This window comes from Mastigoproctus giganteus, chromosome 2, assembly GCF_048544385.1.
Source record: "Mastigoproctus giganteus isolate SK-2022 chromosome 2, ASM4854438v1, whole genome shotgun sequence".
Classification (NCBI taxonomy): Eukaryota; Metazoa; Arthropoda; class Arachnida; order Uropygi; family Thelyphonidae; genus Mastigoproctus; species Mastigoproctus giganteus.
Genome location: NC_143576.1, coordinates 93,059,171 through 93,085,702, shown reverse-complemented (window position 1 = coordinate 93,085,702; position 26,532 = coordinate 93,059,171). Strand labels below are relative to the sequence as shown.

The 26,532-nt window shown below is 36.0% G+C and overlaps 1 protein-coding gene across 1 annotated transcript in view; it reads right to left on the bottom strand.

The window, feature by feature from the left end:
* Positions 1-461: 461 nt before the first annotated feature.
* The window catches only part of TfIIB (transcription factor IIB), a 145,118-nt gene continuing 119,047 nt past the window's right edge, over positions 462-26,532 (bottom strand). Inside the window, exons 9-10 of the mRNA XM_090368585.1 lie at positions 17,462-17,538; positions 462-820 (exon numbers count right to left, since the gene is read on the bottom strand). Coding sequence (XP_090224711.1) covers positions 687-820; positions 17,462-17,538 — 211 coding nt within the window. The 3' untranslated portion in view covers positions 462-686. The remainder of the gene's footprint in view (positions 821-17,461; positions 17,539-26,532) is intronic.

Below are 26,532 nucleotides of genomic sequence, written 5' to 3'. Positions count from 1 at the left end.
TGATGTCAGTGTAGTAGGAGAAAGAAATAGTTTATAATTGGTTCCAAGTCTAGTTTGAATGTGATAAAGACATTGAGAAAGGTGCTGTAATGTTATGGTGTAAAACAAATGTACTTATGGCGTAACAGAATTTTCACAACTAAATTATAGAAAGCAAATGATCAAATGATCAATTTTTCTACTTCCCTCACAGTCAACCACGTCCCATTACAGGGCTATTCTGATTGGTTGGCAGCAACCAATATCTGAGCTATTATTAGCTCTTATCACTGGTCACACCATGCCTCTGTAATGGTTACAATGCACTAAAAAATAATAACATAGAGTAAAATAAGTTTATTTTTAAATGTAGAGCAACCATTTTTATAAAATATGTCATCTGTTTCCTAGTTATTATTTCAATGAAACATCACATTAAATCAAAGAACTTATAAATAAATAAATAAAAAATTAAATCCAAGTCCATAAAAGGAGTGGAATTTATTGTTAAATAATGATGATAATCAGAGATATCAGTTGAGAAATGTTTGTTGTTTGGAACCCAATCTGCAGAAATGGAAAATAATGTGATTCAACATTTTATTTACAAGCATTAAAGATAACATTCTGCTAGTTATATATTATGGTGATTTTTAACTAAAATAATTTTTTTCCTGCTAAAATAATATCTGTTTTTCTTAATTAAATTATATCTGAGGTAACTGTTCAATTGGAGTAAAAAATTTGAAGTCTTCTGGAAACAGTTCTGCAGCCCGGGGGTACATCAGTTTATATGACTGTCTAATAGTAACATCTGCTACACCTGCAATATCTCCAATTTCTGAAAACAGAATTTTAAAATTTTATAAGCAGTGAAAGACTATATCCATTTAGGCTAACTAAGGTACTTGAAATAGTTTCCTAAATTAAGATTTACTTGTATAAAGCATGACATGTAATTACTAAGCATTGATTACAGTGGTTGACAAAATGAAACTATTTCCCTCACAAAGGAGTGGGGATAGTTTCATTTTGAATGATGTGGGAATTATTCCCCCCATCATTTTTCTAAACCAGTTTTCAACATTAATTTGAAATATGTTCTTGGTTTCTCTCTAGACGTGTAGTTTTCATAACAGGACTGCTGATAACATCAGTACAAGCTAATAAAGATGATTTCATTAAAAAACAGACTGGTTACAATTACATTTTTATAACTTTTGCAGTTTAAACCAAATATAATTTATACGCATAATTAAAATAATACAGTACACTATATCAAAAAAATGTACAATTCAGAAATGATGTGTGTATGATGATTTCCTTTGGTACACTTTGTTTGGAATGTTGCAATACCACATCCAGCAGTAGTCTGCCAACATATGTTTAATTCACAAACTTGGTAATAATTTCCATTGACAATGTCTTAATAGATTGCTAGGCACCATGTGTCAATGTTTTCAGCAAAAAGTCCAAATGCAAATGCAAGAAATGAAGCAACATTAAGACATACTATTTCTTTATGTGCCTCAAGTAGTTTCTGATCTTCTTCATATGGAGACCTGAGGCTACCCAAAAAGTTTCCCTAAAGCCATTTGAAAGCTTGTCATGCTTTTGTTGTTATTTTTGGTTTTTAGGAGCATTGGCAACTAAGGCCATATTGCTCCGGGGATATGCGGTGGTCATTTGCTGACCTTTCCGCATCCTCCGTATTGGATGGTCACACGGGATCGAACCCCGGTCGAGTCATGCTTTTAGTTCTAATACACCGAAACATTTTTTCAAAGCTCTCATCCTAAAAACCTTTCTGATTTTTGGCTCCACAAAAATTCTTTCATGATTTGTGGTACTGATCTTTTTGGAAAATTCTCGCTTAGGTAATAAAATCCTCTTGTATTCATCTGACCCACTCCTTTCAAAACTCTTCATTAAACCAAGTTTAATGTGGAGAGGCTGTTTGTACGGTTTAGGAATATCAGCAACTTAGCCCATGTTGCACTGTTTTTAATGCCTGTTGAATGTGCATTTATGGGTCTATTTGCACTTGGTGACCTGGAGTAACTCATGGAGGAAAACCTAATCCACTCTGGTTGAGATTGGCTAACTGAAGCCTCAAAAAGGACTTTAGAAATCATTCATCTCATCTTTGATAAACAGCTTCAGCTGTAATATGTCTTCATTGGGATTGTACTTAGGATTAGCTGATGTTCTCGGGTCTCCACCAATCACACCATCATATTCCACATCATCTTCTAAAGAATCTAGTCAATGCTGGGGAGGTACCAGAATTGGCATACTATCATTGTGAGGGACTGTTCTCATTGTTGAATCCTCAATCTTGTGCTTATTCTTCATTTCACGCTACAAAAGTAAAAATAACCACCATTGTCTTTTTTTTTTTTTTTTTTTTTTTTTGGCTCCCTCCATTCCATATCATGGGTATTGCAAATGGCATACACTTTTCCTTTTGATGAACCAATCACGTAATCTATTCAAACAAGTGATACAAATAACAAGTGATACAAATAACAAAGCACAGTGGAATCTTGTATGTTCATGCTTGGCATGTTTTTCCCACATTGTATAATGATTTTTCAGAAACCTGTCTTATTCTTATTAACTATACATACAAAGATCCTTTCATCCCATTTATGATTCTCACTTAGGACACTTAAATTTCCTTCAGGTACAAGCAGCCTTCACTTTAACCGACCATGTTTCCTAAAGGTTAATAATGCCCTTTATATAATGCCTGTGAGCAAAGATTCTAAGATGTTGCTGAAACAAGCTGACAAGTAAAAATTCTCAGCATTTGGGCCAATATCTCGCACGTGCAGAGCAGCTAGCTATAACTTACTGGGAAATTGCCAGCAGTAAGTCTTGTCTTCTAAGATTTCAAATGAACACACTGAACGAAGAGGCCATCGCCTGAAATCTCAACTATTTATTCTAAGCCAGGTGCCAGAATCATTCCTTGTGGTTCTCTGTTCTCTGTTGTTCCTATTTAGCTGTGCAGCCTTCATAATGGAGAAGCAAGTTAGGACAAATCACAAATGCCTTAAAACTGAAAATCATATAAGTAGACAATCTTCATGTGAAGAATGTGCATATTGCATGAATGCTGAACATCCATGTGTCTACAATAGCGTCCAAAGTGTCCAAAAAAATACAATAGTGTCCAAAGGGAAGAAAACTGAGAAAAGTGAAATTGCATTCAAAGATGGAGTAAGCAAAAACAAAACACATACAGGAAGAGCAACATCCAGAGCATGAGGAAGTGTTGCTGAAATGGTTCAAGAAGGCCATGAATTGAACATAGTTGACAAAAGTGTGGTTCAATCAAAGGCAGCTGATTTAATCCAAGTAATGGGGCTAGATAATTTTAAGGCAGCGAATGGCTGGATAAAATGATTTAAGAAGATACAAAATGGAGAAGCTTGCACTAATGGTGATAGGGAAAGAAAAATGTGTGCAATGTACATCCCTTTCCTTACGCTTGTTATTCCACTAAATTATGGACAACACTGTTTGTTTTTTAATTTTTAAAAGCATTAGATGCCAAGATGGGGTCAAAGAGAAAAAATTCTCTTTGCAGACACCTTGTATTTGCAGTAAAATGATGTTCCTCCCAGCCACCTGTACAAGTCACTTTCAACATCTTTTCAGCATGTGAAACAAAATTATAGAAGGATCCCATAAAGAACACACTTATCTGCAAAAACACCTAAACCTTCCAAAAATTTCATTTCACAAATATACGTGGTCCTGGTTTAAATCTCAATGAGGTCTATTTACACTTACAGTGTGCCAAGTCTCAATTACTTTTTCTGACAGAATCCCAATTATCAGTAGCTTCAAACACTGATCATTTCAGTAGTCCTAATTATTCACTGCACAATTCCTTTTGCTTCAAAGGCAGTACTTGTGCATATAGCTACTCTGATATTCCTGTCAAAGACTATCTTCTCTGTCTTAATTTGGAATCTCCCCTTTTCGACCTGCTCTGCCTTAAAATCTCTCTATCTCATTGTCAAATTCATCTGTTAGCTCTACTGTCTCCAAACTCTGCTAATCACTGGACTTCTCTGATTTCCTTTCTTTTAAACATGATTTTCTCCAATCCAACTTTCCTAACATTGAGGTAATTTTCCTTGGCAATTTTAACATTTACAACTCCAGCTGGCTTCAGTTTTCTAGTCACATGGATTCAGATGGTCAAGATGCTGAGGCTTTTGTGATTATGAATGACCTTGCACACATTGTTCATTTAACTACTAGGCAATCCTAACCAACACTTGATAATTTTTCTCATGAGCAACCCTTCAAAGTACATGATTGAGGTGAGTATTCCTACAAGCACCTCACATCACGACTTGGTGATGGTCTCTTCTCTAATGGAGTCTTTCTCTCATGGCCATTCTCAGCCTCGTGTTGGCATTACAAGAATGTGAAATGGTATGAGTTGTGAGATTCCTGTTCTTCATTTTCTTGGTTAGATTACTGTTTTGAATTGACTGAAGTAATGTTTACTCAGATTGCATCAGTGAAATTTTTGTTGGTGGGGATGAAATCCTTTATTGCATATTCAACCTAAAAATCTTTCTTTATCTAAACCTTAGTTTTCCAAAAAATGTACTAAGACTGTTCAAGATAAGTATAGAAACGTAATATAAAATATATCACGTCTCTAAATTAATTGTATTTTACAGTTAATCTGCCCATTTTACCTGAAATGGAGGGGGGGGGGGGGAACAATCCATCCAATTCTCACTCGATATCAGATACATCCAGTTATGATGCATAAAAAAGACCATGAAAGTTCCTCTCAGCCTGAAGAGAATCATATAATGGACATAGATATAAATAACAAATCATTTTGTTTATAACCATTACACTTACAAATATAAAAAAAAAACAAAAAAAACAAATAAAGCAGTCTGTATTGCTGCTGATAACACAATTATAGATTGCTATATCATTCCTGTCAGCAAAGACAGTCCTAACAATTCTGTTGCATGCCACAGATAGTAGTAGTAGTGGCATGTGATGCAAGAAAGCAAGTGTATGAGCTTATGCAGCATCAGCATAAAAAAAAAAAAAAAAAAATTCCAAAACAATTCTCTCTAAATGTTTCTCCTGTTCCTTCTTAAATTTATTTAACCTATCAACTTCCACAATGACAGATGGAAGTTTGTTAAAGCAATTAACCACCCGCTCGCTAAAGGCAAATTTCCACACATCTATTCTACATCTGTCTTTCCTCAATTTGAATTTATGCCCCCTTAGGTTCGTAATTTGAACAAGTGGTAGAATCCCATCAGAATTCAGCATGCTCAACCCATTCAAGGCCTTATACACCTCAATCAGATCACCTCGCAGGTGCCTAGTCTCCAGCCACTGCAATTTGCAGAACTTAAGCTTCGCTTGGTAAGAGGATCCCCTTCATTCCCCTCACCAATCTTGATGCCCTTCTCTGTACCCACTCAAACAAATCTGCATCCTTCCTAAAATGAGGCCTCCAGACCTGTAAGCAGTACTCAAGGAGTGGCCTGACCATTGCATTATACAGAGGGACAATCACCTCCTTTTCCCTGCTATCAAAATTGCTGTCAATGTATATCATTGAAAAAACCCCATGACCTGCCCTGGCAGCATTGCTCAGAAAACTTCATATTTGACTGCACGATTACTCCCAGGTCTTTTTCATTTTCTACCACTTTAAGTGTAGTATCACACAGTTGGTACGTTTCTCTGGGGTTACTTCAACCCATATGCAGTACTTTGCATTTGTCAATGTTAAACTTCAGTTACCATTTCTCAGCCCATCTGCCCAAATTTTTCTAGATCCTGTTGCAGTAGAACACTGCCATTACTGTCATTAACAACCCTGCCAACCTTTGTATTATCTGCAAACTTCGACACTAAGCCTGATATACCTTCATCAATATCATTGATAAATATACAAAACAACAGTGGACCCAACACCGAACCCTGTGGGACTCCACTAATAACATTAGTCCAAGAAGAGCAGCACCCATTGATTACCACCCTCTGTCTTCTCGCACTTAACCATCCTTTTATCCATTGTAGCAACTTACCCTTAATACCATTCTGCTCCAATTTGTACAGTAGTCTTCCATGCACAACAGTGTCAAAAGCTTTCCTGAAATCCAAGTATATGATGTCAAAATTATTTTTTGCATCCAGTTCCTTTGTAACCACATCATAATATCTAATCAAATTTGTCAGACAAGACTTTCCCTTAACAAACCCATGCTGTATCTGAATTATTGCTGCAGTCTTGTCTAGATGATCCTGCAATGCATCTTTAACCAGTGACTCCATTATTTTACCTGAAACAGAAGTTAAACTAACTGGTCTGTAATTACTTGCGTCACCCTGCGATCCCCCTTTGTGAATCCCGCAGATGTTCTATATTGAACATCTTTGTAAAATAATAAGAGAAGTTTACCTCGATATAGTATGTAGAACACTTCCGTATGATACTCTCCAGAAATTAAAACAAAAAAATTGAAAAACTTACATTAGAGTAATAAATAATTCAAAAAATTATTAATCAATTTAACACAATAAAACTCAATTTAACAAGATTAAAAATCAATTTAATGCAATTAAAAATAAGAAAATTAATTAAGAGAATTTAACAAAAAAAATTGCAAAACGATTTTCCTTCCTTCTGGAACCAAACCAGTCCGTCTTTCAGAGGGGCACGGACCGCGCCAGGCTGGACAAGGATCAGAGTCCTCCCGGTAGCTGACCCACTTCCTTCTGCTAGTAGGACGTTTCCTTCCTTCTACTAGAAGGAAGGAAACGTTTTGCAACTTTTTTTGTTAAATTCTTTTAATTAATTTTCTTATTTTTAATTGCATTAAATTGATTTTTATTTACTTTTTAAAATATTTGTTACTTTAATGTAAGTAATGCACATGTACATGTAAGTATGAAATGTACATGTGCATTCAAAATAAATGCACATGTACATTTCATAACACTATTGTTTTTAAGGGGCTTAGAGGGGAACAGGTATCCTGTGTGTTATCAGACACTCAGCCTAAAGCACTGATGGATCCAATATCTCTCTATTACAGAAGATTTAGGAGAAGTCCGGTTGGCCTGCCTCCCTAAAATCCACTCGTGCAGAGTTGTTCTCTTCAAGATGCCTGGTCAGCGTGAAGAGGAAAAGACCAAACCCTCCAGCATATGACAGCACAACAAAGCAAATGGCCCTCAGTCCCCAGCAGCTTTCACTCTCCCTCTTACGGCAGCGAGAGGATCAGAGTGGAAGCAGAGGGTACTAAGAATCTCTGGGTACGACCAGGCTGCCATGCATGGAAACTGAACTTGGCCTGTTATAACGTAAGATCACTCATCGGTGAAGACAGGATATTAGAGCTGGAAAAGGAATTAGAAAATGTGAATTGGAATATCATTGGTTTGGCTGAAACAAGAAGAAATGAATCACTTATAAGTTTATCAAGTGGAAATCTGCTGTACACCAATAGAAACAGTGAAAGAAGTGAAGGTGGAAGTGTGTTTTTGGTCCATAAAGATTTTAAAAACAACATTTTGGAATTCAAAAGTACACCACCAAGGTTGTCAAGACTAATATTCAAGATTTCTAAGAGGTACAAGCTAAAGATTATAATGATTTATGCACCAACATTGAGCCATGATGATGAAGAGGTTGAAGAAATGTACATCCGAAATTGACAGTCTTCTAGATGAGCAGAAAACCCACTACACTATTATTATGGGGGACTTCAATGCTAAGGTTGGAAAAAGGCAAAACAGCGCAGAAAGAGGAACTATAGGAAATTTTGGAATTGGTGAAAGAAATAAAAGAGGTGAAAGACTTGTGCAATTTGCAGAATCTCAAGGACTGTCAGTAATGAACACTTTTTTCAAGAAAAGGGTGAACAGAAAGTGGACATGTAAAAGTCCAAATGGATTAACAACTAATGAAATCAACTTCACCCTCACTAACAGAAGATATATTATGAATGATGTTACCGTCCAGAATAAGGTAACTGTTGGAAGTGATCACAGAATGGTAAGATGTACACTTGATATAGATGTAGGAAAGGAAAAAACTGACTCGAGAAAATAATACAAAGGTCTTTGAGATAACAGAGGAGGAGAAAAAGCAGTATGTACTGGAACTTAAGAACAAGTTTGAGCTCTGCAGACTGCTCAGGACCAAGATATTTACATGGAATATTACAACTTTCTGAAAGTGATAAAGCCCAAGAAACCTATAGGGAAAAAGAAATCCAAAGAAGAAAAAATTAGTCAAGAAACACTTGTCATGATGAACCAAAGACGACAAATGAAGAGCAAGAAAAACACTGACAGGGAAAAAATTGAGTACTGAGTTATGCAAAGCCATTAGAAAGAGACTCAGAGAGGACATAAGAAGATTTAACACAAGAAAAGTAGAACAAGCATTAAGGGAAAACAAAGGATTTAAATCAGCAGCCATGAGCAGTAATACAGAAAGACAAATAATACTGAAACTGAAGAATAGCGATGGTGTACTTATAAACAGCAGAGAAGGCATAATTCAAATAGCAGAAGACTACTATAGAGAATTATACAAGGAGCGAGGGAATGATGCCAGCAGTGGGGAAGATGGATTGCAAAGTAGAAACACATACGACATACCTGATATTCTTCCTGATGAGGTAGAACATGCATTGAAAAAAATGAAGAATCAGAAAGCCCCGAGGGAAGATGAAGTTACTGTAGAGTTGTTAAAATTGGGAGGAAGAGACATAACACAAAAACTGGCAAGGCTCTTCACAAAGTGCATTAGAAAAGGTGTGACACCTAAGCAGTGGAATAATGCAATCATAGTTTTGCTGCATAAGAAAGGAGATAAATCAGAAATTGGAAATTATAGACCAATTAGCTTGTTATCCCATATCTACAAGTTGTTCACAAGGGTCATTACTAACAGATTAGAAAGAATACTTGATGAGAATCAACCGAAAGAGCAAGCTGGCTTTAGGACAGGATTCTCAACTATGGATCACCTTCACGTAATATCACAGCTAATGGAGAAAGCAAATGAATATAAAACACCATTATGCCTGGCATTTGTGGATTATGAAAAGGCATTTGACTCCATACAGCATAAGGCAATGTTTCGGGCACTGCATAGACAAGGCATAGATACCCCATATATTATGATTTTGAAGAAAATATGTGAGTGCTACCTCCTTTATTAGACTAGACAAAGACAGTAGGAAATTTAAAATCGAGAAAGGAGTTCGACAAGGAGACAATCTCCGAAGCTGTTTGCTGCAGCCCTTGAGGAAGCTGTCAGAAGATTAGACTGGTCGCAGAAAGGAGTCAATGTGAATGGAGAGTACCTAAACCATTTACGATTTGCAGATGACATTGTGGTCATAAGCCACGATCCCAAAGAATTAGAGGAAAATCTTAATCAGTTATGCACAGTTAGTAAGGATTTTGGACTTAAGATGAATATCGCTAAAACAAAAGTAATGATGAACAAGTATTAGAGGAAAATCTTAATCAGTTATGCACAGCTAGTAAGGATTTTGGACTAAAGATGAATATGGCTAAAACAAAAATAATGATGAACAAGTATGTCAAGAAAGGGAAATAATGATTGAAGGAGCAGTAATTGAAAAGGTGGAGTCATATACTTATCTGGGACAAGTCATTAGCTGTAATAATGATAAATGGCTGGAAGTCAAGAGAAGAATAAATTTTAGATGGATAGCATTCAGGAAATATAGTCACATACTGAAGAGCAACATCCCAGTTTGTCTGAAACGAAAAATAATGAACCAATGTATACTCCCCACCATGACTTACGTAAGTGAAACTTGGGCACTCACCAAAAGAATGGAAGAGAAGCTGAGAACTATACAGCGAAGAATGGAACGAATTATATTGGGAATCAGACTGTTAGATAAGAAGAGAAACACGTGGATTAGGCACCAAACTCAAGTAAAGGACATTCTTATCAAAACTAAAGAACTAAAATGGTCTTGGGCAGGACACACAGCTCGAAGACATGATGACAGATGGACTAAGAAAATAACAGAATGGTATCCAAGAGGAGCTAGAAGAAAACCTGGAAGCCAAAGTCGGAGATGGATAGATGAAATTCATGAGTTTTTGGGTAGTAAATGGATGGCCAGTGCTCAAAACAGAAGGAACTGGAAAGTTGCTGGAGAGGCCTTCATCAAGCAGTGGATTGAAAATGGCTGATGATGATGATTGTTTTTAAATAGAAATTTTTTTAGTGCTCAAATTAGCACATAAAGAAGTTACATAAGTGAGATGGGTGGCACACTATATTCACCATTCGATTAATATAAATAAATTTTCTGTTTACTCCGCGATGACCAAACGGTCAGAGGAGTTCACAAGATAGATAGAATACAAGAAAGAGCACTGTATTCAGCAGTCACGGGCTTGAACCCTGGTCACTCAAGGCACGTGTACTTATGCACCCGCACGCCTGACCACAGAGGACTATTTTGCCTTTTTCTTGTGCTATTTTTCCCAAATATAATACAATGATTTTTTTAAACTTACACACCTCTATCACCCAAACAGGTGCATCCATACATTTACCACCAGGACAGCTACTTCAATATTACTAACTTCGGTAAGTTTATCAGTGGTGGTATTTTGGTTTGTTGTATACATGAAAACAGTCCCTAAAACTACTGCAATAATGTTTCATCTACTTATATATACAATGTATTTTGACAAATATAAATGCCCAAACCAACTAATGAAGGTAAAATTGCAGGATCCTTATTCTCTGTCAAGCCAAAACTTTACTCTATAGAGAAAGAAAAGTCTCATTCATTACTCTTTAGTTGAAGCCTAAAATGTTTCTGTGAAATGATCAATTTGCATCATGAAGGATACTGATGATTCATTATCAACTTGTGATTGTAGACTTTGAATAAACAGAATTTCTTCTTTCCTTCAAGATCAATGTTTATATAGATATAGAACACAACTAAAAGCTTCTCTGCAATTGACAGAACTCCAAGCCTGTTGAAATGTAATAGAACAGTACCAGAACAAAAAATTCAAATAAAGTTTTTTTGTGGGAAATGTGACCACTTCTTGGGACTTTACCATGCCAAGTATGATTAAGATTAGTGAATTAGTGTGGGAGAAGTTAATGAACAATTGGCATACACTTGCTCACATGCACATACAATAATAAAAGTAATTCAGTTCTAGTGAAATTCTTTTTCTAAGCAAGAATGAACTCAGAAAAGGTGTACAAGTATAAAATTAGGTCAAATGACTATTTTCTATGGCACTGCGGATGGGGAATTGAAACGTAGTGCAACAGAAGAATGAGAAAATAATCAATATGTGAAAGTAATATGTAATAAAATGACCAGGTTGGTATAATTACATTTAAGGTCAACACAAAGAAATGCCAAATCTCTAGTTTTCATAACAGTTAAACACTACAATGAGGACATAGCCTTATTCAACTTCCTTAACTGTAACAATACCAAATTTAAATTCTATGAGATATAAGCAGGATATTTTGGAGCAAGGGTCACAATCCATAGTGCCGGTATTGAAGGTGACAGGAGGCATTATACTGACTGGCATTAGAGATGATTTCATTTAATCATTCCAACAATGCATTAAGGGCTTATGCCTCAAGCTGCAAAAGAGTTGGACTATGTACATCTTAGTGCACTTGCATCATTTATACACAGCCAATTATAGATTAGCAAATTTGCAATAGCGGCATCATTTAAGTTACATCTCATATTGTGAATACCTTCACAACGAGTTGCCATAACATTCCACTACTTCGAATAAGTAACGCTTCACCCAAAGGATACTGATGATTCATTATCAACTTGTGATTGTAGACTTTGAATAAACAGAATTTCTTCTTTCCTTCAAGATCAATGTTTATATAGATATAGAATACAACTAAAAGCTTCTCTGCAATTGACAGAACACAAGCCTGTGGATACAACCACCCAGACGGCACCGTTTCTTAGTGCATTTTCTTAGATGTATATCTTAGTGCACTTGCACTAAGATATACACAGTCTAACTCTTTTGCAGCTTGAGACATAAGCCCTTAATGCATTAGAGTCCTAACTTATATCATACACCATCAGGCATCTCTCATATTGTGGAGATATACTTCACAACTGTTTTGTCATCATTACATCACTTGGGTACCTACCCACCCACCCACTGAAGAAGGGCCAAATAGCCCTGAAACGGTGCCATCTGGGTGGTGGTATCCACTGAGAATAAGTAACAACAGTCTTCTCCTTCGGGCGAAGCATTACTTATTCGAAGTAGTGCAATGTCATGGCAACTCGTCCTGAAGGTATTCACAATATGAGATGTAACTTAAACAATGCCGCTATTGCAAATTTGCTAATCTATAATTGGCTGTGTATAAATGATGCAAGTGCACTAAGATATATATAGTCATTCCAACAAGTAATTGCCATGAATGTTGAAGTCTGAAAAGTGGATTCCTATTCCACTTTAATTTCACAGCAAAATCCATGAAATGCATTTTGCCCTCTTCTCTCACTTCATTTGAGTGCACCTATTTCTGCACGCTGGTAATAGTTTCATGTACATGCACACACACACAGCAATCTTCTTCCCATATTCAAAAATTCACTAAGTGGCAAAGACCTTCAGAACAAAGTGAATGTAAACCTTTCAACCAAAACTCAATATTAGGTCAGGTGACATATCATCTCTGAAAGGTTGCTAATCCCTTTTCTACCTTTATAGATGCCAACTTTTGACTTTTTAAAGGATGAAAATCAGATAACTGTAAGATAACATGATAAGAATAAGATAACATGGAAAGAAAAAAAAAGGCCCAAAACAGAGAGAGAAAAAAAAAGCATTTTAGTGTTCACACCACTAGAAATTAAATTTCACTGACAACAGGCACCTTTTACATTAAAATACAGCCACAGGATTTTTTAGTATGTGACATCGTCATACAAATTGGCACTAATGATATTAAGTGTAGGAGATCTGCATATTTACTTAACAAATTTACTTAACAAGTACAGGTCAGTGTTGAAAAAAAGTTACAAGTTACGGTTAAATTGAAAAGTGTCTGCAATCCTACAAAGATACAATAAGGAGGGTGTATACAATGAGAGCCTTATCAATCAATTTGGCCCTGAAGATATTGCGCAAGGCTCATGGGGTAGAATTTTTTTTCAGCGTAGATTGTGTTAACAGGAGAGATTGCTTCTACAGGGATGGGATACACTTAAATAGAAACGGTGCAAAAATATTTGCTGAAGCTATTGAGGCAATGTTAGGTGGGTTGGAAAATTTATTCATGCATTAAGAATTTACAGAAAAAGGCACCACTAGGTGGCAGTGATCACAGTGTAATAATGTGGGATTTACTTAAAGATGTAACTACCATCAGGGATAAAGGGAAGGGTTTTTGCTTTCGTAAAAGTGACTACAGTGGTCTCAGATTTTTTAAGTTCTATACAGTGGGACCAACTGATGATGTTACCAACAGCAAATTCTAAATGGGAAGCATTCAAGGAGGTAATCTTGGAAGCTACTAGGTTTTTTGTTTCAACTAAGAAATACTGTTCTAGTTTTGGGCCCAAATGGATGTCAGATGAACTAATGAGACTCATTGCAGAGAAAAAAAAATCCATGGGATGCATATAAATTATCACGCGACACAGAAGCCTATGGTATATATAAACTAGTTTGTAATCAATTCACAAAGGAGGTTAGGCAAGTGAAGGCAGATTATGAGACATCTTTGGCAATGGCTACAAAGAAAAACAGCAAAGACTTCTTTACTTATATAAACTCTAAAAGGAAGGAGATGAATCAGACTGGTCCACTCGATATCACTGGTTTAACTGTAGATTATCATTCTCAGACAGCTGCCAAACTAAATGAGTATTTAGTTTGGCATTATAAGAATTCAGTTATAGCTCAGACGCAGCATGGTTTTGTTAAGGGCAGGTCTTGCCTGACCAATTTGATTGGATACTATGATGCACTCACAAAAGAACTGGATGCAGGGAATAACTTTGATATTATATATTTGGATCTTAGAAAGGCTTTTGATACTGTTGCACATGGAAGACTGCTGCACAAATTGGAGCAGTGTGGCATTGGAGGCAAATTGCTGCTATGGATAAGGGGATGGTTGAGTGGCAGAAGACAGAGAGTGGTAATCAATGGACACTGCTCAATGTGGACTAATGTTATTAGTGGAGTTCCTCAGGGTTCAGTGTTGGGTCCGTTGTTGTTTTTGGTGTTTATGAATGATATTGATGATGGGATATCAAGTTTAATGTCCAAGTTTGCAGATGATACAAAGGTTGGCAGGGTTGTTAAGGACACTACTGACGCTATGCTGCTGCAACAGGATCTGGAAAGGTTGAACAGATGGGCTGAGAGGTGGCAAATGAAGTTTAACATTGACAAATGTAAAGTACTACATATGGGAAACAGTAACCCCAGAGCAACATATCAGCTCTGCGGTACTACACTGACAGTGGTGGAGAATGAAAAGGACCTGGGGGTAATTGTGCAGGCAGATATGAAGTTCTCTGAGCAGTGCAGACGAGCTGCAAGAGTAGCTCATGGTGTATTGTCGATGATATACAGGAATTTTTCTAGCAGGGATAAGGAGGTGATTATTCCCTTGTATAAGGCAATGGTTAGGCCACATCTTGAGTACTGTATACAGGTCTGGAGGCCTCATTTCAAGAAGGATGTAGAGCTGCTGGAACGGGTACAGAGAAGGGCAACAAGATTAGTGAATGGAACAAAGGGTTGCTCTTACGAAGAAAGGCTTAAGTTTTGCAAATTACAAAGTCTGGAGACTAGGCACCGGCGAGGTGATCTGATAGAGGTGTATAAGGCTTTGAATGGTTTGAGCATGCTCAATGCCAATGGGATTCTTCATCTTGCTCAAAATAATCACCTCAGAGGGCATAAATTCAAATTGAGGAAGGACTGATGTCGGATAGACGTGCGGAAATTTGCCTTTGGCCAGCGGGTGGTTGGCTGGTGGAACCGACTTCCGTCACTTGTTGTTGAAGTTGATAGCCTAAACAAATTTAAGGCTCAACTGGACAGGTATTTCGAATGAACGGAGGGGTGAAATGGGAGTGGTGTGTTTTTTTTTTTTTTTTTTGGCTGATGCTGAATAAGCTTGCTTTCTTGCATCATATGCCTCTACTAATGCTAATGCTAATTTTGCATCTACATTCACACATGACAAGTTATTCAAGGAGGAGAGGGCCAGATGTTTATCAAACTCCAACAGGGAGTTAAATGATTTTGTAATAACTGAGAGCAAAGTGGAGGATAAATTGTTGAAGTTAAACATAAGAAAGCACATGGAGTGGATGGGATCGACCCAGTTATATTAAAGGAGGTAGTAAAGGAAGTAAGCAAACCCTTTGTCATAATTATGAGAGCATCCTTGGACTCAGGGGAAGTCCTCATAGACTGGAGATGTGCAAATGTATCTCCAATTCACAAAGGGGGAAGGATCAAAGGATGACATGAGTAATTACAGACCTATTAGTTTGACTTCTGTTCCAGGGAAAATAATGGAGTCACTGGTTAAAGCAGCATTGCAGGATTATCTAGACTAGACAGAAATAATAATTCAGACACAGTATGGGTTTGTTAAGTGGAAGTCTTGTCTGACCAATCTGATTTGATACTATGACGTGGTCACAAAGGAACTGGATGCGAAAAACAATTTTGATATCACATACTTGGATTTCAGGAAAGCTTTTGATACTGTTGCACATGGAAGACTACTGTACAAATTGGAGTAGTATGGCATTAAGGACAAGTTGCTACAATGTATAAAAGGATGGTTGAGTGGGAGAAGACAGAGTGGTAATCAATGGATTCTGCTCTTCGTGGACTAATGTTATTAATGGTTTCCCCCAAGGTTTGGCATTAGGCCCACTGTTCTTTTGTATATTTATCATTGATACTGATGAAGGTATATCAAGCTTAATGACAAAGTTTGCAGATGATACAAAGGTTGGGAGGGTTGTGAATAACAGTAATCCCTTGTATAAGGCAATGGTTAGGTCACACCTTGAGTAGTGTATACAGGTGTGGAGGCCTCATTTTAGGAAGGATGTAGAGCTGCTGGAATGAGCACAAAGAGGGGCAAGAAGATTATTGAATGGAACAAAGGGTTGCTGTTACGAAGAAAGGCTTAAATTCTGCAAATTACATGTGTGGAGACTAGGCACCTACGAGATCTGATTGAGGTATATAAGGCCTTGAATGGTTTGAGCAAGTTCAATGCTGATTGGATTCTTCCCCTTGCCGAGATTAATTGCCCGAGGGGACATAAATTCATATTGAGGAAAGACAGTTGTAGAATAGAAGTGTGGAAATTTGCCTTTAGCCAGCAAGTAGTTGATTGCTGGAACAAACTTCCATCTGTCATTGTGGATGTTGATTGGTTAAATAAATTCAAGGCAAACATTTGGATCAAATGGAAAGGTTTTTTTTTTTTTTTTTTTTTTTTTGGCTAATGCAGTATAAGCTTGTTTTCTTGCATCATATGCCTCTACTAATGAGATGGTTGGTGTTTTGTCTTGTTATTACTCTATTCAAATGCAAGTTAGAGTAGCTGTCATGACATTATCTTTGTAGAAGATGAATATTTAATATATTAGTTTGTATAGACCAAGTTACTTTGTTAATCTTTATTGTTTTCTGAAGGTATTTTCGTGTCGGGCAGCACCTGGGATTTCTCCCATCTCCGATATTGTTTTCTTGCATCATATGCCTCTACTAATGAGATGGGTGGTGTTTTGTATTGAGAGATGGTATCATCCCAGGGCATCCTATGTGTTGCTCATAGGAAGTGAAAAACCTGTGAAATAAAGTGCTTTTTTTGTGTAGCTGACTGAATAATTATAGCCAACTATTCGTGGGTGTTTGTCATTGTGATACTTGCTCACGAAAATAAGAAATTTTGCGCATTTTTTGAAAAAAATTCATATATGAATATTTTTATTTGTGAGTATTTTTATTTAAAAGAAAACGATCAAGAAAAACTACATTATTGCAAAAAATATAGAGAAAAACGTATGGCGAGACAGAGAGTTGGTCAAATAAAGTGAAAAAATGGACCCTTCTTTGTAAAGCAGAAGCACTGACAGCTACATAGAGTAATAAATCAGTGCAAACCTAATTTATTTCCCCAAAGGAGCTGGATCTACTGACGTTGGTTTAGGGTTGAGAATCTCCCTAAACCTATCAACATCTAATTGGGATAGCCATATATTAGGATAGTCTGGGAATAAGTATTATGAGGTTTTTTGCATTGGTAAGAATGTATGGATATCATTTTTTTTTTGCAACCATGTAATTCATCCAGTTAATATCAGGTTCTGTAACATGAAAAAATACATACCTTTTGGAGATTTTTTGTCTTCAGAAGCTTGAGATGCCATATAAATTGCTGCAGCAGCCACTGATATTGGGCTTCTTCTGCAAAAGAAGATTAGTACAATCTAATGCCACTTTTACTATTCTATGAGTATGATAGAAAATGCATCCTACAAATATCATTATATGTGGTATCCAAAAATAAAACTCTATTCTAAAAACAAACAGTGCTAGAACTAAGCAACCATTAGTGTGAAGGAAAGCTCTCAAAAGATTTCTGTTTCCGGCTCTTAGATTTTGAGTTGTGCATAAACTTCACAGTCTAATTAAAAAGCACAACATTGCTATATTCTCAAGTTAGCAACATTAACTTTTAATAATATTTGTGTCAATAAATTGTTTGCCTCAAGAAACATTCAATACAAAGTTTTATGTTAAAAAGTATAATTGTTGATATGGAAAATATAATTGTTGATATTAAAAAGGATAACTGTTGGTGTAAGGACTCATATCATCTGACTACCACTTATTATTATTACGGTAGTAATAGTATCAGTAGCAAAATAATTCAAGGACACAAGCTTATAATACAGCAGAGCAGTCATTAAAACAAGAAAACTAAAATTTATATATAACTGTAAAAATAATGTTTAATAGTAAAAATAAAGAAAGACAACTGCATAAGCAATATCCAACATCACATTGCACATATGAAAGGCAATACGACAAAAAAAAAAAAAAAAAAAAGCTGGAAATGGAAAATGAGCAAAGAAACAAATAAATAATGAAGACAGAAGTAGAAATGGAAGGAGAGTGGAAGGAATATGTATCTAAAAATTTTGTAAAATATTAAGTAAGGGGCAAATACAGCCAAAGTCATAAGCCAATAAATAATAAATTTAGGTCGGCACCACTTGACCACACAGAGGCCGAAAAAGTGTGAGATATCATTAATAGTATATGATAAACCAACTGCAAAATAGGACAAACAAACAAGGAACAGGAAATAGACAACCGCTGCGTCCAATCACGTCAGAAAGCTCTGGATACAACAGACATAAATGTTACTGGATTTTGAACGTAATGCAAATTACTGCAATGGAGTGAGACAGACATTCACCGAAATGTCAACTGAAGCAATAAAATAACATCAAGGAGGTCCTAATGCAGTAACTGTAAAAACACAAAAGCTTAGGCACTCACGACTAAAAACCAGACTGCCACCAAAAAGAAAGAAATGAAGTTGATAACAGAAAATAATCTTTAATCCGTTTATTTTCTGTTATCAATTTCGTTTCTTACTTTTTGGCAGCAGTCTGGTTTTCAGTGGTGAATGCTTAAGCTTTTGTGTTTTTTACAGTTACTGCATTACAGCCGCCTTGATGTGATTTGCTTCGGCAGGCTGGCATTTCAGTGAACGTCTGCCTCTGTCCATTGCAGTAATTTGCATTACATTTGAAATGCAGTAATGCTCGTGGCTGTTGTAACCAGAGCCCCTCTGATGTGATTGGATGCAATGGTCATCTATTTCCTGTTCCTTGCTTTGTTTGTCCTATTTTGCGGTTGGTTTATAGCAGTGCTTTTTTTGTAAAAAAAATAGGTGCCGGTACTCATTCTTTGCTATCAGGAAAAATTGAAAATTAAAAGGATATGAAAAGTACTCTAAACATTTTTTTTTCTCCTGATATTGTTACTTTAGCAGAATTTTTTTAGAATAAGAACAACAAATTAAGTATATTAACCCAGTTTATTAAGCAGAATTTTATTTTTTAAGTATATCAAAAAATAAGTAAAATAAGTACAAATAATTTCATAATAAAGTTATAGAATATTCCAAAATTTTATTAAGTTCTCATCCAGCACCCTATGCCAGTGGCCAGCAACCTTTTTTGAGTGAAGAGCCAATTTTGATCTAATTAAAAAAAAAAAAAAAAAAAAAAAAAAAAAAAAAAAAGAATCCGAAGAGCCGCACCTCAGCTCAAACTGGGAGGAGGAGGGGAGGGGGAAGGCAAGAGTTTTTTAAGAAATGGAATAGAGTGAGAAGGTGTTTATTAAAAAAATATATATATTTTGAAATATTTATTAATACTGAAAAAAACGTAACAAACATCCAATCAGGTGCAAATTAATGTGACTTTTGCTGATGAACTTTGAGTCTCTCAACATCGTGCGAGTATGTGGTAATTAAACATGCTAGGCTTTAAACATCCTCGCATTGTTCAGACGACAGTTTCTTGATTTATTTTTAATATAATTCATGTTCAAAAATATTTGCTTGCAGAAATACGTTGAACCAATAACTGAGAGAAGTCCAAACGCAAATATTTTCAAATTTATATATGGGTCCGGTAAGCTACTCCATGCATCAAATACAATTTGGTCTGCATTTTAAATTCATCTATCGCCATCTATTTGTGTAGAATTGCAAGGGCAGCATTTTGCCTCTCCAAATCCTCGATTTCAGTTTTAAGGCATTTTAGTCTTGCACTCTACATGTCCTTGATTTTTAAGCCCTCTTAACTCCATTTCAAATTGTGCTTCATGTAAGCTGTAAAGTTAAAGAACCGCAGTTATGTGTTAAAAGAGCTGCACGTGGCTTGCGAGCCACAGATTGCTGACCTCTGTCCTATGCCGACTTCTTTTCTTCCTCTTGCTGAATGGCGTTTCTGAAGCAGCCATGAATCGACATATTTTGCTGGATCGAAGCGGGTCAGCGGTGGGCCTAAAATTTTAAGAACCAGTATTGAAGAAACTGTTTTTGTCATCAACGAAGAGCTGGTTGGGCTGGCGATGAGATTCATTTATGAAAGTCCTCGTTCACATTCACTCGATGAAATTGTTATCATACTCAGAGCGTTCATCAAATGCTTCAATTCTTCCGAAACCATCTTTTCAATTACATATTCCCGAAACCCAAGAATTGCATCTCTTTCATTAAACTGTAACCTAATTGACAATTTTCTGACTTAACTTTCACCAAATGCCAACAATTCATGTTTAGAAAGATTAATACCTTCGTTGTCCTCATTTTCCGTCTCTCATCATCAGTATTGTCACGTACTGTGACCATGTAAACAGAGAAAATTTACAGAAAAATGGGGATAACACACATTCGTGAAACAACAGATGATTATTTGTCGGGGTAAACGAAAATCACTTTTTTAATTCTCGAACAGGGCACTTACAGTTGATTCACAAAGGTGTCCAACCTATGGCCCGCGAGGAAAGTGAACTAAAACAGCATTTTAAATTTTGTTAATTATCAAAAAATTCTCATTAAATGTTTTGTTCAGTAAATGTAATTGTGTATTGTACTTAATAAAAGTTGAGTATTTTCAATTTTACTTTTACATGCAACAAGATATGGAAAACATAACACACTAAAGAAATCTAACTTTGAATATGGCTCCTGTATGGGAAAAGATTGGACACCACTGCAGCAGAAGGTGGGCCAGAGCCCATTGGGAATACACCTTGATTTGCTCACTCTTGACTAGCACGACTCCTCCATATGTGGGACAGGTTTTACCAGGTACCACTAAGTTGTAGAATGCTTTAGCTCTCTTAATTTGTGCAGCAGCATTAATTGCCTAAATTGCTTAAAGGCCAGAAATGCAAACAGTGCATACCGAGTTAATTCTCTCCTAATCCGTTTGTTATATGAAACTTTTCTTCACTCAACGGAAACTATTTTAAATGTTACTTCCAAGGAGAATTCAAAATAATTCGCTATAAAAGGACATAGTTAAACAGAAGCCTGACTGAGTAATTTAGAATTATAAAAATGGTTATACAGTTTTATATAGAAACAATCTTAACAACAGACAGTAAAAAATGCAAATTTAGTTAAATAATTTTAAGCTTATTTGAATAGTAGATAAACGTGAAAAAAATTTACGGAATATTAAATTTCGAAGTGCACTTCGAAATTTAATGTCACACGTCACTGTTAATAAAGGTGCCAGTACGCCGTACCGTTCCAAAAAAAGCACTGATTTATAGTATCATATTAGTGATATTTCACACTTTTTTGGCCTGTGTGGTCAAGGTGGCACCGGTCTAAATTTATTATTTATTGGCTGTATTTGTCTCTTGTTTGTTTGGTTTTTAGGAGCATTAGCAACTAAGGCCATATTGCTCCAGGATATGTGGTGGTCATTCCCTGACCTTTCCGCATCCTCGTATTTGGTAGTGCTCGAACCCCGGTCTAATCAAGAAGCATGTGCTACGCACTGCTGCTCCTTCCCACCTGGCTACAGAGGCACCTATTTGTCCCTTACTTAATATTTTTCAAAATTTTTAGATACATATTCCTTCCACTCTCCTTCCATTTCTACTTCATTATTTATTTGTTTCTTTGCTCATTTCCTGCTTTCCCCCCACCCCCCATAGTCTCTCTCTACACACACACACACACATTTGAAATAATTTGAATACTACAGTACTTGAGAAAATATTTTAATTTGGTCCATTTCCATGTGGCATTAATGCTATTGCTATTGTATACAATTAATCATTATACACACACTAAATCTGATATTAAATATAATTTTTAGATTAATGTATATTATGGGAATTGTGAGATTACATGAACAGTCTGGTTGCATTACAGAGTCTAGGAAATAAGTGAACTCATATTGTGGGGGGAAACAAAACAACGTCTCAGGGATTGTCTAGGGGAGCATTTAAATGCTATAAGAACCACCGATTATAAGTCAGCTGTTTGTTTGTTTGTTATTTGGTTTTTAGGGGCATTAGCAACTAAGGCCATATTGCTCCGGGATATGCAGTGGTCATTCCCTGACCTTTCCGCATTCTCCGTATTTGGTGGTGACGGGCTCGAACCCCGGGCTAATCAAGAAGAGTGTGATACGCACTGCTGCTCCTTCCCACCTGGCTACGGAGGCGCATAAGTCAGCTGTGGCTGAACATTTTTGCGAGAAGCAGCATGAAATCTCCCCAGAGGACGCGGTCATTGTGGACCATGCGAATCGGTACTGGGAGCGTAAGTGGCTAGAGGGTTTACGGATTGGCTCATCCAGTAAGAATACCATGAATAGGGACAGAGGTATATGCATACATCCTATTTTTGAAGCAGTTGTCCACAGTACGGATGAACGATTTTCTTTGCCATGTACCAGAGCCATGTCCGCTTCAGGTTCCGCCCATGCGCAGAGGGAATCACGTGGAGGAATACCACGTATGGAGGTACCGTGAGCCTGTTATATGAGGAGATGTTGCAGGAAGTCTTATTACTGTTGAGGAAGGGAGCTGATGCTCTCGAAAGCTTCAGGTTTTTTAGCGCTTTTAATCTTTATATTTTAGCATATTTTATAGCGAATATTTTATTATAGTTTTAGCATTCTGCAATATACAGCCATCAGTTTATTGTAAATTATATAAATTGTTTTTTGATATTTATTTGTAAAAACTTTAATTACAGTAAAATTCATCTAATGGTTGGTGTATGAGTTCACTTATTTCCTAGACATGAATTTTCCCGACCTCAGAGGCCTCTTTCAGAATATTGCATTACAGAGATTAAGTCAATGTGGTGTTGAAAGCGTGATGTGGTGTCTCCACATCATGCTTTACTGCAACAACTATGTGGATTTGAGGACAACTGGAAGGTAAGAGATGTATCCTAAAAAAAGCAATTTGAGTATTTTTTTTACTAACCAGTCACAGTTTTAAGTATTTTAATACTTTTATCAAAAAGGTTTGTTTGTAGTATGAGAACTCATTTGCAGCTAGCCAGAAGACACCCGTTTCCTTACTGGCAGAGATGATAAACTCTGTGTACCAGATGATGCAATGTGTCATTCCCTGCTCAGAGACTAAATGGTGTGAGCTCCCTAATAACTCTGAAATGACTTGAGTTATAATTTAGCATGTAAAGATTTAATTCTATTTTATTTATAAAGTTATATTTTAAAATTACTTTTCATTTGTGCATCACTTTAATATCTTATTATTTAATGATCTGAAATGTATTTTTGAATTTATACCTTAAGAGTTATATGCACATGGGCTTCTTGCCCAGATTTCTCACTAAGTAAAGTCACCTCAAATGATACCAGAACCAGAAGTTACAAATTCAAATTATGGAGGCAGAGTTACAGAATGGAAAGAAAAAAAGCTTTCTTTTAGCTAGCAATTTTTTAATTACAGGAATAAGTTACTTCCATCAGCAGATGAGACTGACAACTTGCAAAAAATGTCAGCTGGCCAAATCAGAATGTACGTGAGAAGGAAAACACATATGAAGGGGGGTGTGTGTGTGTGTGTGTGTGTGTGTGTGTGTGTGTGTGTGTGTGCGCGCGCGCGTAGCTAAAAGGCAGTACAAGTAGCAAAAAATGACACACTTGAAACTAAGCCCTGGTGGCACTTCACCTGATTAAAAGATTGGGAAAGATGGGATCTCACGCTTAATATTTGGTCAGTTAGAAAAAAGTTTTAATAAAAAGGATGACGTGATCACTTACACTCAGTGGTGAGCTCTGAATATTTTAACAATGAGCTCGCACTTTTGCTGATGATTTTTGAAATATCCTTTGGGGGGGGACCTACTGAGTAAATCTGATCGGTCACGGAAGTGACGTCACCCACGGCATGTGTCAGAGGCACTTCCCACGCTGAGATCACTAGTCTGTGTGGAACACTCACTAGTAGTATGATTAGATTAGAGCGCGTGACGCATTTTTCGTGACCAGTACGATATCTCGAGTTCTAACTTTTTGGAATTTTTGAATAGTATGACGTCACATCTGCAAAGGATGTTTCACATAAAACCATCTACTGAGTGTGCTCAGCAGACGCAAGACTTTTTCTTTTTTTTTTTTTTTTACAACTAGGAAAATATAATGGATACATTTTTTTTTTCATGAAAAAATTTTAATATTGAGGATAAAAAATAACAAAAATATTTCCCATATTACAAATAACGAATTATCACAAAACGTTCTAGAATATAAAAACAGATATTATATAATAAACAAACTGTTCCAGAAAAGGTACAGAAAAATCACAGATTACATGAAAAAAATATTGCACAAATATTCAAGAAAATTTTATTCTAAAATTTTTCCATATGCAATTTACTGCTTTATTAATATTTATTTTTGATCTTCTTTGCCCAATAGCTGATCTATTATCACGGAGGAATGATTTGACGTAACGATCCGAATCAAATTGAACCAATGATTTTCCATTTAGATGTATGATCATCATAAGCTGCAACGTGTTTAACTGTCAACATTATTCATTCATTCATTCATTCACACGATATTATTCATTACCCTGAAAGCTCGCTCAGCCTCAGCACTGCTAATCGCAATGGTTTCAAAAATATTTCTGGCTTTCTTTTCTTAATTGTAAAGGGAATTTCACTCAATTTTAAAGATAAACCGGCTTCGACAAAATCTCTAAAATCATTAATTTTTATTTCATATTTTATCAGAAAACAGATTTCTTATTTGGTTTTTCACAGTCTTGCCACCGAGACAAAAGTTCTTTCAAATTCCACGATTTCCAGTAGAATATGTTTAAAATTTCATTGAACGGTATCATTATTTTCTTTATTTAATTTAAAATTACCCTGTTGTATTAATAACTTTTCCTTTAAGGATAAAACGATGCATTTAATAACTTGTCACAAGGTAATTTTACTGTTCTTACTTTCGATTTTGATTCCTTCAAATTCTTTACACTTCAACATGCTCTCAATTTTAGCTTTAGAATTTCCTTCAGAATTTTTCAAATTAGCGATAGCATTGATAGTTCCAATAATTAATTTATCTGCTTTTACCATAGTGATTCTGTAAAGATTCTGAAATGTAATAGAGCTCCTGCAGGATGTCAATCATTAGTGCTTTTTTTGAAATTCCAGATTTAAAAGTTGATTTAGCAATCCCGAATATTTAACTTCTGATTCAAAATGTTTGCACAAAGCGGGATAATTCCCTTAACCCGCAATTACCATCCACAAGCTACTCTTCGTAGCTCGAACACACGACCGATCTTTGTCGTTTCCACATCAAGTTCTTTAGCAATCATCTTTAATTTGCGCTGGATTTTGGAGATTGGTGATATAATGGATATATATTTTTTTTAATTATTGCCCTTATGCCATTATATTTTAGACCATTTTCTACATAGTGAAAGCTTCGGCAAAATTTCAAAATTTCAACATTTCATTTTCGTAAAGTTTATATAATATCTTAGTTGCCTCAATCCCCCCCCCCCTATGTTGCTACAGTCATTACTTCTTTGAATACTGTGCAAAATAACAGAATCACTCAGATATCCAGCTACTGTGACCATGTAAACATACACGGAGAAATTTACTGAAACGTGTGGATCACTCACTTCTCCGAAAAACATACGCCCATTTGTCAGAGTAAAGGGTTGACCAGAGGCTATAATCCGTGTTGAGAATCTTCTTAATCCTCTGACTGGCTATGGAAAGCAGACTGACGAGCGCGACTTCTCAGAATGTGGCTGCATAAGTTTTACAAACAATGCTAACATTGTGGAATGGTAATCCTTTCACCCTTAATTCGCACTTTCTAATTACTTAAGGGCCAGAGCATACAATGCATACAAAGTCGTCCCTTTGTACAAAGTTGAACGGTATCCGGTATTTTAAGTGTTTTAAAGTATTTTAAACGTTTTATAATGCTTTTATCACTCATTTTATTTGTATTATATATTTTATTGTAAATGGTTTTAATTGTAAATATCTATGTTATGTACATTTATTTTGCAGTATTAAAGGTAAATTATTATTTTAATACAACACGGTTGGTGTATCAATATAATTGCTTGTGAATATGAATTCTCCTAACCTCATAGGCCCATTTGAAGATATTGTCTCTCCTAATCTGTCTGTTACATGGAAATTATTTTCGTTCTACAGAAACTACTGTATTTTAAATGTAATTACCAAGGGGAATTTTAAAAAAAATTCGGTATAAAGAAGTTGGTTAAACAGAGATCCGACTGTAATTAAATCAAAAATGAAGCAATTTTAAAATACATAACCGATCAATTGCGCCATTAGAATGGGCCTTCTCGTCCCACCATAGTATCGGCTCT